The sequence below is a fragment of the Melozone crissalis genome, unplaced genomic scaffold (genome assembly GCF_028551555.1).
Source record: "Melozone crissalis strain CALT ecotype California unplaced genomic scaffold, PUWL_Pcris_2 ptg000029l_1, whole genome shotgun sequence".
Taxonomy (NCBI): domain Eukaryota; kingdom Metazoa; phylum Chordata; class Aves; order Passeriformes; family Passerellidae; genus Melozone; species Melozone crissalis.
Window position 1 is genome coordinate 14,086,607 of NW_026535807.1, and position 14,665 is coordinate 14,101,271.

The window sequence follows — 14,665 nt, forward strand, 5'->3', positions numbered from 1 at the left end:
GAGGCTCTTTTTACCTGTGTGGTGTCCCATGCAGGGTGGGAGGCTGCAGAGGGCTGCCTGGCTGAGGCAGAACAACAGGAGATGATCTTGGATGATGATCCCTTTCCTGAAAGGCCCTGCCTTGACAGGAGACAGAGAAATTGCCACAGCTGCTGCTCCTGGCAGCCTTGCCAAGGCAACAGAGCAGGCAAAGCGATTTAGCATTGCTCCAGTCATCCGTGGTGGCAGAGATCATTGCATCAACCCCTTCAGCATTGTGATTAATGCTGGAGAAGCATCCTGTGAGGGCTGGGAAGAGTGTGTTGGTCCCTGGAGATCCTCTCTCTGAAGCAGAGGCAGCCCTCTCCAGCTGTGGTCCTCCTCTCCCACAGTCTCATCCTCCTCCTCTTGTGTGCAGCTGTTGATCCATGTACTCCCATAGTGATGGAGTTCCTAGGACCTGGGACAGGAACCCAGCACCGGTTCCTCAGGAGAGGAGAGATTATGTGGATTTACACATAATTTACAAGATTCCTTATCTGGTGTTTGAGCTTCAGAATGGTTAAAATCAAAGTCCCCTTCAGAGAGCTTGTGCGTGGCTGTGATGGGGAAGGAGGAGGAGAAGATGGGAGGTGGTGGGGTCGGGTAGGAGGAAGAGTGTGAGAACATTATTATGGAGCTCTGGGAAGCTGGTGAGTACCATCTCCCTATCTGGTATTTTATCCATTGTGGGTACTGGAGCAAGGCAGAACTTGGGGAAGTGGAAAACACTGAGTCTTTAGGAAAACTAACTTTTTTTAATGCAAAAGTTTCCTTTACTTCTGCAACTCTCTGCCTCAGGACTAATTACCAACAAATAACCGTAACACCAGGGGGGACCCAGGCCCCATGAATTGTGTTTGTTTGCACCATCTGCTCTTTATTCTGCAGGTGACATTCCCATAGTTGGGGGCAGTACCATCCATCCCTGGAAGCACACAGACTGATGTACCTGAACGTGTCTGGGCTGGCAGTTTGTCCAAGGCTTGTCCTGCCCCCACTGGGGGCTCTGACTGCCTGTGGCTACTTTCTGAGAGGTTTTGTCTTGCTGGGACTTGCTACCTGGCTCATCTCTGAAGGTGATGGATGCCTCTTTGTGTGCTGCAGGATTTCTCTTGCAGCTCAAGTGGGTGCTGGAAAAGGTCCAGAGTGTGTCAGGGCCTCTGGTGAGGTAGGGCTGGAGCACATTCCCTTTTGCTGGAGAAGAGAATGGAATCTCCATCCCAGGGAGGATGCAGTGTTTATGACTCCCACAGTAGCTGCCAGCATGACCTGAGAGCCTGTGCCTGGTCCCTGCCAGCCGTCCCAGGGTGCTGGGATCTCCTGCGCCCACCAACTGCCCCGGGCTCACTCCCTTAGCTCTCAGATTGTCCGTGCCTGGCAGCTGCCACTCTGCAGGTGCTGCCTGGAGGAGCCCTGGGAGCAGCTGGGTGGCTGGGCCTGGAAGCGCGGGCGGGCAAGGTGTAAATTGCATGGCGGGCTGCCTTCACTGAGGTGAAAATGAAAAACTCTCCCAAGCTATCAAGCCCAGTGTTTCACAGCTCCCACGGTCCAAATGCCCTCCCACTCCCTCTCACTGCTGCAGGGAGGATCTCGGGGGCTGGTTCTCTCCTGCCTGTCCTGGAGCCGTGGCACTGCCACATCAGCAGGGCGGCGTGTCCTGGTAGCAGGCAGGACGGGGGGCCTGCCGTGGGAAGGGGAAGTGTGCTGAGGGCAGGCAAGGATGCTGATGCTGTGGGAGGTGCTAATTGCCAGGCCCTGTATTCTGCTACCTGGAGGATTTGTTATCCTTTGGCGAGACTTTGTTTTCTGCTGCCGTAGTGCTGGTGGTGGCACTCGTTCTTCCTGCTGCCTGATGGAAACGGCCTTTTCCTGATTGCAATAATATCACCTTCTGTTTCTGAAACACCTCACAGCCCAGAGGATTTGAAAGTAAAGTGCACGTGCGTGGGAGCAGTCTCACCAGCCCTGAAGTGTGAGTTTCTCCAGGCTGGGAGGCAGCAGCTGTTCCCCAGCCCTTGGCAGTCTGGTGCTGCTGTGCCATGTGCTGGAGCTGGCTCTGGCCTGCCTGGCTCCATGTGCACCCTGCTGGAGCTGCAAGCTGAGATGTTGGGGTTTCCTTGATGTTTGAGGTATTACTTGTGTAAAGCATGTCTGCCTGCCTCTCCCTCCAGCAGTTTGTCTTTGCTTCTGCCCAGCCATCTCTGGGGCTGATGGCTCTGCCCCAGCCTGTGGCTGCCCTTCATTGAACAGCCCTGAGCACCCAGGCTTCATCCCTGTCTCCCACTGGAAGGCTGTGGCCCAGCAGAGAGGACCAGAATCTGGGTTGGGTTTGGAAGGGACATTTAAAGGTCATCCAGTCCAGTCCCCCTGCAGTGGGCAGGGACATCTTTCACTAGCACAGATTGCTTAAAGCCCCATCCAGCCTGGCCTTGAACTCCTGGCTATGTCCAGGGATGGGGCATCCACAGCTTCTCTGGACAATCTGCCTAACAACCTTCAGCACAGGCATTTTATGTCCAGTCTAACCTGCTAACTTTTGCTTTAAAATCACTGCCTCTTGCCCTGTCACTACAGGCCCTGGTAAAAAATCTACATCTCTTCAGGGCTCCTTAAAGGCTTCTCCTCTCCAGGCTGAACAACCACAACTCTCTCAGCCTGTCTCCATGGCAGAGTTGTTCCAGCCCTTGGGCTGTTTCTGTGGCCTCCTCTGGACCTGCCCTGGCATGTCCATGGCTGTCTCATGCAGGGGTCCCCAGAGCTGGAGGCAATATTCCAGGTGGAATTACAAGAGCAGAGCTGAGGGGAAACATCCCCCTCAGGCTGCTGTCCACACCACTTGTAGTGCAGCCCAGGAGCCCCTTCACCCCAGGGGCAAGGGGTGCCTCTGTTTTGCTTTCATCAGCTCACATGGATGACTTGAAGCAATGTCTAACCTCAAGCTGCTGTCTGAGCAAAGAGGAATGGAAACAGGGACATTCCCAGTCTGGGCCTGGGACAGAGGGATGGCCCAGCAAGGAGGAGAACACCAAAGAGGGCTGAGTGCTGTGCAAATGAATTGCAAAGCCTCTCAGGACTACCTAGCACCCGTGTTCTAAGATAAGCAGGGATGACACACCGAGCATGGAGCGTGTGAGGAAGCGAGGAGGATGTGGCACACAGCACAGCTCCCCCCAGTCCTAGGTGGTGGCTCAGTTTCAGCTTTTAATTTTAGCAACTGATTTAGGGCCGTTCAGCTCCACGCAGTTTTGTTGTTCCTTTAAAATCCCTGGGACTGAAGCGTCCGACTCCATCGCTGGGAGATGGAGAGGATGGCTGCCTCCAGCTGGAAGGAAGGTGTGGGGGAGTTGTGTTGTCTGGCGTGTGAGGACAGGGCTGGTGGGTCTCCTGGGGGTCTCCCCACACTCTCCCAGGTGCCAGCTGACTTGCTGGCAGTTCCCAGAGCAGCCCCAGTGCCAGCAGCACGGGCAAGGGGAGCCTTGTGGCACTGAGCCTGTGGTGGTGCCCTGGCTGGCTGGGGGGATGCTGGTGAGCCCCCCCAACAGGGAGCAATCCCCAGCAGTGGTCACAAGCCCCCTGTGTGTTTGCACCCTCCATCTATCCCTTCTTCAGGTGTGGCAGCATAGTAAAGAGAAGGGACTGAGCCCAGCTGCCTGTGGAAAAGCTCCTCATGTGGTTGGTGTTGCTCCAGTGTCACAGCAGGATGTGGATGGAACAGCTCCATGTGCCCTTCTGCTTCCCTGCAGTGGCAGCAGCACGTCCTCTCACAACAGGAACAAGGGTTCTGGGCACAGTTGCACTGACTTCCTGGCACACTATGCCAAAATGAAGTTTAGACAATCCCTGTGAACAACCCAGAGGTTCTCCTTGAGTCTGGCCCTCCTGGGCATGTGTCCATTGGCCCCTCTGGGAAGTTCTCTGGACTGGCTCTGTGCAGAGAGCAGGCAATGCTGAGGCTGCACCCTGCACTGTCAGCACTGTTGGCTTTCCCAGTGCCTCCAGCTCAGGGCTGCCTGGTTCCCCTAAGGGAGAAGAGGGTTTTTATCTGCTGGGCGACCAGCTGCTTGCTCCCCATGGTTTTCCCAGTCCTGGCTGGGGTTTAACAGGCACGTTTTTCACATGTTGCAGGCAGAAGGTGCTCTGGCAGGGATGGGTGCCAGGCACAAGCAATGGCTGTGTTCCTATGGCACACAGGTGCTGGAGCCTGAAGAGGACATCTCTGCAGTGGAGCCAGGAGCTGCTGGGCAGCATGAACAGCTCAGCCTCCAGCTCTGCTCCAGCAGGAAGCTTGGTGGTGGCGTGAAAAGCCTCTCCTCAACTGCTCCTACAGCATCAGTCCTGAAACAGGGACTCTGCAGGCTGGTGTGACTTAACCATCACCTTGTAAGTGATTCCAGGAGGTCACAGTAAGGAGTCGAGGGTGACAGGGAACCTGTGGGGTGAAGTGGGGTGAGGACAGCAGCTGCCTCCCCACTGCCTTCCTGGCAACACTAGAAGTGTTGTGGGTTCAGCTGGAGCCTGATTGCCAGCATGCCCGTGCGTGGCGAGGATCCAGAGAGCATCCACAAGGCTCGTTTGTGGTCTCCTAACAAGATGAATTCTTGCAGCAGTGGGAGATGAAGCAAATCCAGTTGGTGACATTTGAATTCCTGAGCAGTTGAACCTGGCAGAGTGACAAAGACAGTCCCTGCAGTGCCCCAGCTCATCTTCTGCTTCCCAGCAGGTGCTGAGGGCCATGGTGTGACACGAGCACCCTGCCACCTCCTTCTGCCTTTGCACAATTCTGCCGGGATTTTAATGACTGCAGGTCATGGCTCGGACACCTTGTCATGTCCTCTGCAGCCCTGGGACTGCTCTCATGCTCACCCAGGAAAGTGAGGGCATCTTCCCCCTGGGAGGCTGTGCCCAAGCCATATCATGAACACACATTGAGACCTTATGGACGTGTAGGGGGAGGAGGATTTGTGCTGATGAATAGCTGGCACCTCCTGCTGCTGGGGAAGGTCTCCCAAAAACCTGGTCATTGCATAACCCTGTCCTTTCTGATGCATAAGGCATGGGGATGCTCCATTCCTAGCAGGATGAGAGTGACCTGGAGGAAATCCTGCAGTCAGTACGTGGTGGGAGGTGATATGGAACCCGAGGTTAAAGATTGGGCGAGGTGCTGTTCCATCTGGGAAAGAGGAGTGCAAGAGTCTTCCCTTACGTAACGCCTTGCTCCCGAGAAGGTGGTGAGCAGCACCCCACCACGTTCCTCAGATGGGCTGAGAAGGAGTTGGCTTCATGGGAAGCATGGGTCTGATGTGGCAGGAGTGTGCTGGAGCTGCTCTTCTGTCAGAACTGAGCTTGTGGGCTCTGGGTGCATTTGTGTGTGTAGATGGGCTGCATGGATTATGTGCAATGAATCAATCCCCTGTTTCAGGTGCCGTGGGGAGGGTCCTGCCACAGAAATGAGCCCTGAATGCTGCACTGCTGCCTCTGTCCTTGCTGGCCATGGGAAGGGAGAGCTGCTGGCAGACGCTGAGGAGGGAGGTGGCACTGCACAACCTTGCAAAGGGACAAGTCCTCTTTCCTGCCCCACTTACTGGTCCTGTTGTCACAGCCAGCAGCCTGACACTGACAGTGTCCCACTGTTCAGCTCTCGCTGAGCTCCTCCACCCATGTGAAACTGCTTTGGATTTGACTGGAGGGCTCTGCCTTGCAAACTCCACATTCCCCTTGCTGCTCCATCTGTTGGCTTGGTGGCACAGCCAGCCAGGGGCTCCCTTCTCAGTGGCAGTGCTATACTGCCTGTTGAGCCTTTCTGTTGTTTTGCCATGTTGTTGAGCCTTTGCTAATTCGCTCTCTTCCCACACCTTTGCATTTGGGCTCTGCTCTCCAGTCTCTCTGGGTTGTTTCTTTCATTGCAGTGTTTCTCTCCGTGGGGATAATCCCAAACTCACTGTGTCACCAGCCTCTTTTGCACTTTGCTGCACTATTCTTGCCTGGCCTCTGCCTGCTTCCTAATCTCCTTTGGTATGATCACAGGGCTGATCTCCCACCCCCTTTAGATGATCCCCTTATCCATTTCCATTGTCATTGCTCCCCACCTCATGGCTCATTTCTCAAGTCTTTATGCAGCCTCATCCACGCTGGACAGGACAGCATTCCCAGCTTCAACATCCCTGCTCCTCCTTGGGGACATTGTCCTCTCCTGAGCCCACCTGCCAGTGCTGAGCTCTGCAGCAGCCCTGCCAGCAGCTGGGCTTCTCTGGGAAGAAGCACAGAAGCAGAGGCTAGCTCACTGGCCTGGCTTCCAGCTTGATTTGTACAGACATAAACTAGCACTCTCAGGCTCTGGTTTCCCTCCATTTCATTTTGGGAAAACCCTGGATGAATTGGGAAGAAATAAAGTATTGCAGCTGTCCCTAATGAGGCAGGCATGGGTATTGACAGGGAGTGTCCAGCCACTTTGGCATGGTCCCACCATGGTCCCCAGCCATGGGCTTTGGGCTGGACACCTGGGCTGGTCTGGCTTCAGGGACACAGAGCTGCTTCTGGCAGGGTGGAACATCCTTGTCTCTCTTACAGGATAATCTTGAGTGTGAAACAGCATTTGGCTCAAGAGCCAGTCCTGCTCTTCATTCATGTGCACATTTTTATTCCTTAAAAAGCCAAGATTCCCACATTTTGTATGGGCAAGAGGGGGTGTTGTTTGTGTTTTGGGGGTGCCACTGCTATGCTTGTATAATTGGAAGTTGTAGCAGTGTAGAGTAGATTGTATGGAGAGGGTATGTCCCAGCTCCACTCTTTTGGAACCTTAGGAGGGGCTTTGGAAAGTCAGCTTGGGATGTCTTGAAGACCAGACTGGAGCCCTGAGGATCTGGACTGGTTGGAGATGTCACATGAAGTTGATGAAAGTCTCTTTGCTCTAAAATCCTTTGAGTTGTCCTTATCTGCATGAAGTGGTGGAGGGCCAAGTGGATTTGTCCAAAACACCCTGCAAATCCTGGAGGTACCTATCTCTGGTGTGTGTTGCAGTAACCTAAATTAGGGAGCTGAGCTGGGGGTTGGTGGATGGGCTTGTGGTTGGCAGAGCAAGGGGCAGAGCGGCGGGGAGGGCTCCTGTCTGCCTTGCTGCTGAAAAAGCAGCAGTGATATGAGCCGCCTCTGCTCTGCTGCTAAAAACAACCCAGCTTGTTGTTATTTAATGCAGTTTTGATCTGCAGGCCCCAGTATTTCACCTGCCTGCAAGTGGGAACTCCAAACTCCAAGTGCCTTGGAAGCCCGCCTGCGTCCCTGCGTGTCCCTGCAGCATGGGACAGGAAATGTGGTTCCTCCTCGGCTGGAGGAGGCACTGCTGAAATTCAGGCTGGGAGGTATTGGGATGGGATAGGTGAAGCTTCTCTTGGGGTCATGTTTCTGCCACTGAGGTGTTTCTGGGTAAACTGGGCCTCTGCATTGCCAGATCCTGCAGGCTTTCCCAGGAAAATGGACCCAAAAACTGCTCCTGTGGGATTTCTGCCTGTATTTCTGGTACAACATCCTGGCAGTGTGAAGGTGGCTCTTCAGGTGGTACAGCTGCCAGCACCAAGAGAGGGTCAGTGTTGGCTCATGTCTGTTGTGGATCCTGCCTGGTGCCAGCATTAGTCTGGGAAATAAATGGTTCTTAAATCACATTGGTCCATCCCCAGGGCTGAAAGGAGTCAGGTTTTTGTAAGGTCATGATTGATGTGTCCATAGAGCTCATTCTTGGTGTGGGGCCAGCTCTGGCAACAGAGAGCCCCAGAAGGATGTGGACCCTGCTGGAGGATGTGCAAACAAGCCACACCAGCAGGGCATGACAGAGGAGAATAGTTGAGGCAGAGAGGAAAATCACTGGGTCAAGGAAGAAGAAGAGGATAATCAGGGCAAGAGGGAGGAAGAGAATAGCTGGGGCAGGGAGGAGGAGGAGCAGGAGGAGGAGGATGTTAACTAAGGTGGTTGCAGGGTTAAATAAAAGCTGTCAGTGATTTGAAAAGGGGATAGAAAGAAAAAGAAAACCCGCTAAAGAGACACTCTCCTTTCTCACCCGGCTTGCAATCAGCCGCCCCCTCTGCCAGCGAGCAGCTGGCGGGCGGGCGGGCGAGGAGGGGGTGGCAGGAGGGTCCAGCTGCTCCTCACCCAGCCCTGGCACCCCAGGAGTCCCCAGAGCCCTGGCTCAGCCCCTGCCATGGGGCCCCGACAGCCTGGGGTCTTGAGGGGCACTGCCAGGGGGAGCTGGGGTGAGGAAAAGGAGGAGGGGGACTTGTCTCAAATGCCAGGGGTTCATCTCCCACTCCCCCTGCCCTCGTGGTTCTTAAAGGAGCTGCTGGAGCTGTCGGCTCTGGATTATATTAATTAGCAGAGAAGTGCCTGTTCATGGGGCTGTGCTGCTCATGGGGCTGTGCTGTTTGTGGGGCTGTGCTGCCAGCAGGAGCTGGAGTTCTGGCAGGTCTGTGTGAAGCAGCTGCCTGGTTCTCCAAAACCCCTTGCTCCAGCCCAAAATAAGCACATCACAACCAAGGCTGAGCTGGGGGTCTTCAGCATCTCCTCCTGGAGCCCAGCTGGCTGCTTACCTTCGGGGCCAAACCTGCCTGCCCTGGTACCTGGGGCTGCTGTGGTAGGGAAAGCAGCACCGTGGTTTGGGATGGCACCCTCTGCTCCTCACTAGGCCTCCACCCCTGTGGGCAAAGAGGACCAGGCTGCCAGGCTGGCAGGTCAGTGTGGTGAGGGATCTGCTGGGCTGGGGGGTGAGGACACATCCCTGCCCATGGCTGCTTTGTGTCTTCCAGGAGAGGAAGCTGTGTGCCCACCCCCGGATCGAGATCTACAAGCAGGACCGCATCTACTTCGTGTGTCCCCTTGCCCGCCAAGGAGACTTCTATGTGCCTGAAATGAAAGAACTGGAGAGGAAGAGCAGGGCTGCTGCAGCTGTGGCTGAGGACGCCCACACAGACATCACAGGTACCTGTGGCTTGTGTACAGGCTCCTTCTTCATCATCCCTCACAGAGGTGGGGTCCTGGTGTCCCCAGTCCTGCTGCCTGGGCAGAGAGGGACTGGCCTGTGCCCACCTGGTACCCAGCCAGAGTCTCAGCACACCTCTTCCCCTCACCCTGTGCTGATCCCTAGGGATCTGAGATAGCATGGCATGCCTTGGGGAGCACCCAGGAACCCTTGCAGTTTTGGGTTAAGCCACCGTTGTCAGCGCAGAGCTGGATCTCACAGCTTTTAGTTGCAGCTGGGCTTGTTTTTCTCTTTGTCATATACATCTTCCTTGATCTCATCTTCATCTGTTACATGTTGGGATTGCAAAGAGCTTAAATACCAGGTTGCTGTAGCTCGTGGTGGAGTTGCCTGGGAGCATCTGCTCAGCAAGATTTGTTGGAGCCTGGATGTATTCATACAGGAAGGGACCACAATGGCTGTAGGCGCAGAGCAGCAGTGCTATAGTAACCCAAAATGCTGCTTGCCTTCAGCAGCCCACATGCTCCCGTGCCTGTGAGATGTAAGAGCTGGCTGTCCAAGCGTTCCCAGGCACTGGACAGCACATCTGAGCTGGCTGCTGGCAGGGGCCTCCCCCCTGCCCCACGGGTTGGCCACGCTTGTGTAATGGGCATGAAAAATCCATGAGGGCTGTGCTCGCCTCACGGGCACTTGGGTCATTTGCTTCAGCACATCTCCAGGTTTGGGTCGCTTTAATTCTTAATCACATAAAAGCAAGCCTGGGAATTGCTTTCTGGGAGCTGTGTCCATTTAGTGTTGCAATGAGTCTAATTGGAGCTGTTTCCCAGCCTTCTAGGGCCCCTGTTAGCATGGTGCTCACTTGGCTCTCCTCTTTGTCTGCCTTGTGTTGGGGCAGCACCAGCCCTGCTTGGGCAGAGGTGCCCAAAGGCCACTCCCTCTGACAGCTTCCCCTTGGTTTGGAGAGGGATGGCAGGATCTATGGGAGCAAAAGCAGCTCGAGGGTGGTGCCTCCATAGCTGTGTGTGCTCATGTGCCTGCTCAGGAGGTGCAAGGTCCCACAGCACAGCCAGGGGTGCTCAGAGCAGCCACTGTCCTGTGGCTGTCTCACTGCTTTCCCTGGGGTGCCACTGCCAGCATGCCCACAGTGGGGACTCCCCTGCCCTGCTGGAAGAAGGGCTAGGAAGATCTTCCCAGTTTTAGAAGGAAAATGACACTGGACTTTCTCACTCTGGGCCAGGCTCTCCAGCAGCAGCTCTGGGCCAGCTCCTCCACCACCCCTTCCCTTCCAGGCACAAAGATGAACTTTTATCAGTGCAATCTGATGCAGTGCCATCTGCTGAGTCTGCACAAAACCAACTTCAAATAATAATACCTGTGAGGTTGGCCCTGCCTGCGAGACTGAAGAGCTGGGCTTGGATGTTTCACTGTGATTGCCATTGCTGGGCACAGTGGCACAACCACATCTCATGGGGTGTCACATCCTTGCTCTGGCAAGCCTATGGGTGGCTTGTGCAATTCCTGCCTGAGGGCTTTGGTGGTCCCATGAAGACTGCACCTTATGGAATGAGACTGATCCTCCCTTCCCAACGATTTTATGTGCTGGGATCTGTGCAACCACCCCTGAGTTGGAGAAACCTCTTTTCCCATCCTTTTTAGCCTTCCTCCCTGGGCAGGAAGCAAGCTCTGCTTAGTCACAGCCCCTTCAACAGGCATGATGGACATGACATCTTGATGACCCAGGAGATCCCAGGATATCTATGACAGTTTTCAAGCTTTCCTCTGCCAGCTGGAGGGTGGGCACAGCAATGTCCCCATCTGCCTGTCAGCATGATCTCTGCTCAACCCCAGTTGCTTGAATTTGGGTTATTTCTTGATCCTTCTCAGGTTTGAATGGATGTTTCAAATGGTCCTGCTCTGCTGGAGGCTCAGGAAGTGCTCCTGGGACAGTGGGGCAGGTGGCAGTCCCTGGTGGTGGCTGTCAGATCCTCTGGCTGTGCCTGAGCTGCACAAATCCAGGTGTAGGGCCTTGATACCCAGTTGTGCCTTAATGGATAAAGAGACTGGGAAGGTTCTGAGCCCCATTTCCTCTCCCAAAGGCAGCTGAGGCTGCTCTGTGCACAGAGGCTTTGGGCTCTGTGTCCTCATGTGGTAGCAAAGGGAGCCTCCTCTTTCCCCCTCCCAAAATACTGAGATAAGGGCACTGAGTGTGATTTCAGCATGGACATCATGTTGAGTAACACTCTGTGTGAGCACACCACTGGTCACTCACAGCTCAAGAAACTCCCCACCAGCAGCTGGATTTTGCTTTCTTTGAATTAAAGACTTGAGAAGTTCCCAGTGGAAGGTGTTGCCATTTCTCCTCACCTGTCACTGTGGCTGGTGCCAGACGCTACCAAGCGACTTGAAAGTGTAAGAAAAGCTTGGATTTGTTTTCTCGAGCCTCCTGACCTTGGAGCACATCTCTCCATTTAGGCTGTCACCTGCTGTCCTTGCTCCTGAGCTCACCCTGGGAGGTGCTGGGTGCCTGTGGCTGTGAGCAAGTGGCACAAAGGATGTGGGACATGGTCTGGGCTCTGCTTTCTTTGCTGCTGTGCCCAGAGCAGGGTGCTGGCAGCTCTGCTGAGGACACACACACTCAACACTCAGGGAAGGGGCCAGGGGCTGTGGCTGCCTCTGCACCAATTCTATCCCTTCTTCAGCATGGTCAGGGTCATTGGAAAGACAGGGAGCGTTTTCGGAAGGCGGCTGATGGGTCTGCAGGGGGCAGTGTCAATCAGGATCAGTTGTTTTGTATTTAATTGTTTTCTGGGGCGGGTCCTGGCTGCCGGCTCCCTCCCAGCGCTCTGCACTGACCCCGCTGCTGCGCCTGCAAGGTGGAAACAAACTAAAGCAGCTTCTCCACACGGGCTGGCATGAACACAGATGGTTCCCGAGCATGTGGCTCTGCCCAGAACCTCAGGTGCTCATTTTCATGGAGCAGAGTCTGTCCCACGGCATTCAGGTACAACTGATGGCATCACACGCTGAGCTCCAGCGCCACGGAGGAGCAACTTTCCTGGTGTGTTCTGCCTCATCCTTGCTTGCTTCCATCCTTGAGAGCCCTGCCTGTTCCTGCCTGCCTCTGCATCCTGGGAAGGGCCCCAGTCCCTCTCCTGGTGGCTTGTGTGCGAGCTTCAGCAGTCATGGACGAGCTGTGCCCCCTGGCAGCACACTGTATTAGGGGTGATGAATGTTTGATGGAATGAGGGGAAGGAAAGGGCCCAGGAGCACCAGGAGTGGAGCCCTGCTCAGGTATCAGTGTGGCACAGGGTGGTGCCTGCCCTCATTCTGGATTTGGGAATGTCAGTGCCTGGTATGGCACAGGGCTGAGTTGTCTGGGGAGGCAGCTCCCCACCAGGCTCATTGGCAGCATGGGGTGAGTGGTTCCCATTGCACCCATTCCTGGCTGGTCTCTTGGAGTTGGCTGCTTGATATCCCTTCTTCCTGGCTTTTGGGGACTCCTTAACACCCTGCCATGGCTTCAGCCCAGGCTGTGCCTCTGTTTCCCAAATGAAAACTCCTGGGTCCCATGTTCCTGCTGAGTGAGAGTGCAGTGGGATGGCTCTGCCATCCTTGAGGGACCAAGGTGAGGGGTGAGTTTCAATAGAGGATGACTGCTGCCTCACAGTGTGCCAGAGGGAACAGCCATGCTGGATCAGGGTGCTGGACTGGTTCCTGGTGTAAGGACCAGCCTTGGGAGGTGGATGCAAGGAATGGGCCATGGGAGGACAAACAAGGTGTATGTGAGGATGGACAAGTGGATGTAACAGCTGCTGGAAGGGTGTGCCTGTGAGATGGGGGCTGGTTCCCTGCTTGCCCTCCCCCAGGGCTCTGGTTGCCCTCTCAGAGCCCCTTGCCCTGCCTGCCTGGCCTCCCTCTTAGGACAGTTGGGTGTTCCTGCCACGTTCCCCTGCCACAGCTGGCCCCACATGGTCCCTGGCGGCAGCAGCTCTGCTGCCCTGCCCACCCCAGACATTTATCCTGGAGCTCTGCTGCCCTGCCCACCCCAGACATTTATCCTGGCCAGGCTCAGGGGCCGTGCCAGAGCCACCCTTTCCTGTGCAGAGGAGAGCAAGGCTGCTGAACTGGGCAGATTTGCCAGCTGAGGCTGCTCAAACGTGATCAGAAGTGACAGAGCAGTGACAAAGTGCCTGGCTGAAGGGAAACAGGACTGGATTTATTGTCACCCTTGGAGCAAGGGAGAGGAAGGTGGCCATGAGAGCAAGGACAGCAGAGCTTTGCCACAGTGGTGGCTTGGAGCAGTGTGTAGGTCAGCTTCATCCCTGTCTTCTTCTTCTTCCTGAGCTGCTGCTCCTCTCCTCAGGAGCTTCTTTGCCCTGTGCCATGGGGTTACATGACAAATTCTGAGCCAAAATGTTCCCTGGGGTGCCAGGGGAGAGGTGCTGAGCAGGAAGGGCACTGCTTGGGGGGCTGGTGTCACTCCTGTCCCCTGGGATCTTAGAGAGACACAAGATGGCCACACATGACATGAGCTGTCATGAAGCCATGGTGGGAACATGTCCATGTCACCTCAGGCCACCAATTTGGCCAAATCAGATTATTTCTTCTTTTCAGATCACCACTAAAGACCTTGCAAACCTTAATTTGTCTTCAAGGCTCAGGGTCTTCATCTCCCTTTCATCCCCCACAGCTCTGAGTCTTCCCAGAGGCTCCCTGCTGACCCAGTGCCCTGCTGAGCTCCTGTCAGGTGGGACAGGACAGCATCTCCCACCTTCCTGCTGCCCACTCAGTGGCTGCTGTCCCCTTCAGCGAGCAGAACATCCTTTTTAACTTAGAGTAAATGTAGTTTCCATGTCAGCTGCTCCCTGATGCTGCAGCAAAGGCAGTGTGTGTCAGTGGGCAGTGGTTTTGTCCTCCTTTCCATGGGAGGGGTCACCTGGCATTGCCTGGGCTGAGGGCTCAGTTTGTGCCAGCTGCCCAAAGCATTGCCAAGGTGAGAGGGTGAGGCTCAGGTTCCTTTCCAGGATGAAGCCATCCAGGTGGGATGAAGCACTGTGTCTGTGGATCTTTTCTGGCTGCCCCTCATCCTGCCGCCACTGCTGGGTCCTGGGAGCAGCCGTCACTCAGGCGGCTCTCTGGGCCGTGGGATGATGGTGATGCTGCTCAGGAGGCAGAGTTCTGCCATTTACAAGCAGCTCTGCTGGCAGCTGCCCAGGCTGGGAAGAAAAACAGCGCAGAAAAAGGATTCAAGGATGTTTGGAAGGAAAGTTCCCTCCTTGGTGAATCTCCTTCAGGAGATCAGTGGCTGCCACACAGCTGCAGGAGAGCAAGCAGCCCAGCCTTGGGCAGCCTGGCTGCAGGAGCTGGGGGAGGCTGGAAATGCCTGTGGGAGCCCAAGGCAGCCCCATGGCAGCAGCTGAGGATGGAGCTGCACCTGCAGGAGACAGTGTGGAGAAAAGGGCTCTCCTCTCCCACTTAGGATGGTGATGCTCCCCTTTGCCACTTCCCAGCCCTGCTGGTGGCAGGCCCCAGTCCTCCAGGAGTGCTGCTGCTCCTCCTGGTTTCCCTCTTGGTGTGGGGCATGATCCTGGTGTTCAGTCCAGCATGGATGGAGGTGCTGGGAAGTGACAGAGCCTGGCACTCACTTCCCACTGATGCAAGGCAGGCAGGGAGGAGATAGAG

The 14,665-nt window shown here is 55.3% G+C and overlaps 1 protein-coding gene across 1 annotated transcript in view; it reads left to right on the forward strand.

Moving 5' to 3' along the window:
* TEX264 (testis expressed 264, ER-phagy receptor) overlaps positions 1-14,665 on the forward strand; it is a 39,068-nt gene that overhangs the window by 22,580 nt on the left and 1,823 nt on the right. The window contains exon 5 of the mRNA XM_054281188.1: positions 8,811-8,982. Coding sequence (XP_054137163.1) covers positions 8,811-8,982 — 172 coding nt within the window. The remainder of the gene's footprint in view (positions 1-8,810; positions 8,983-14,665) is intronic.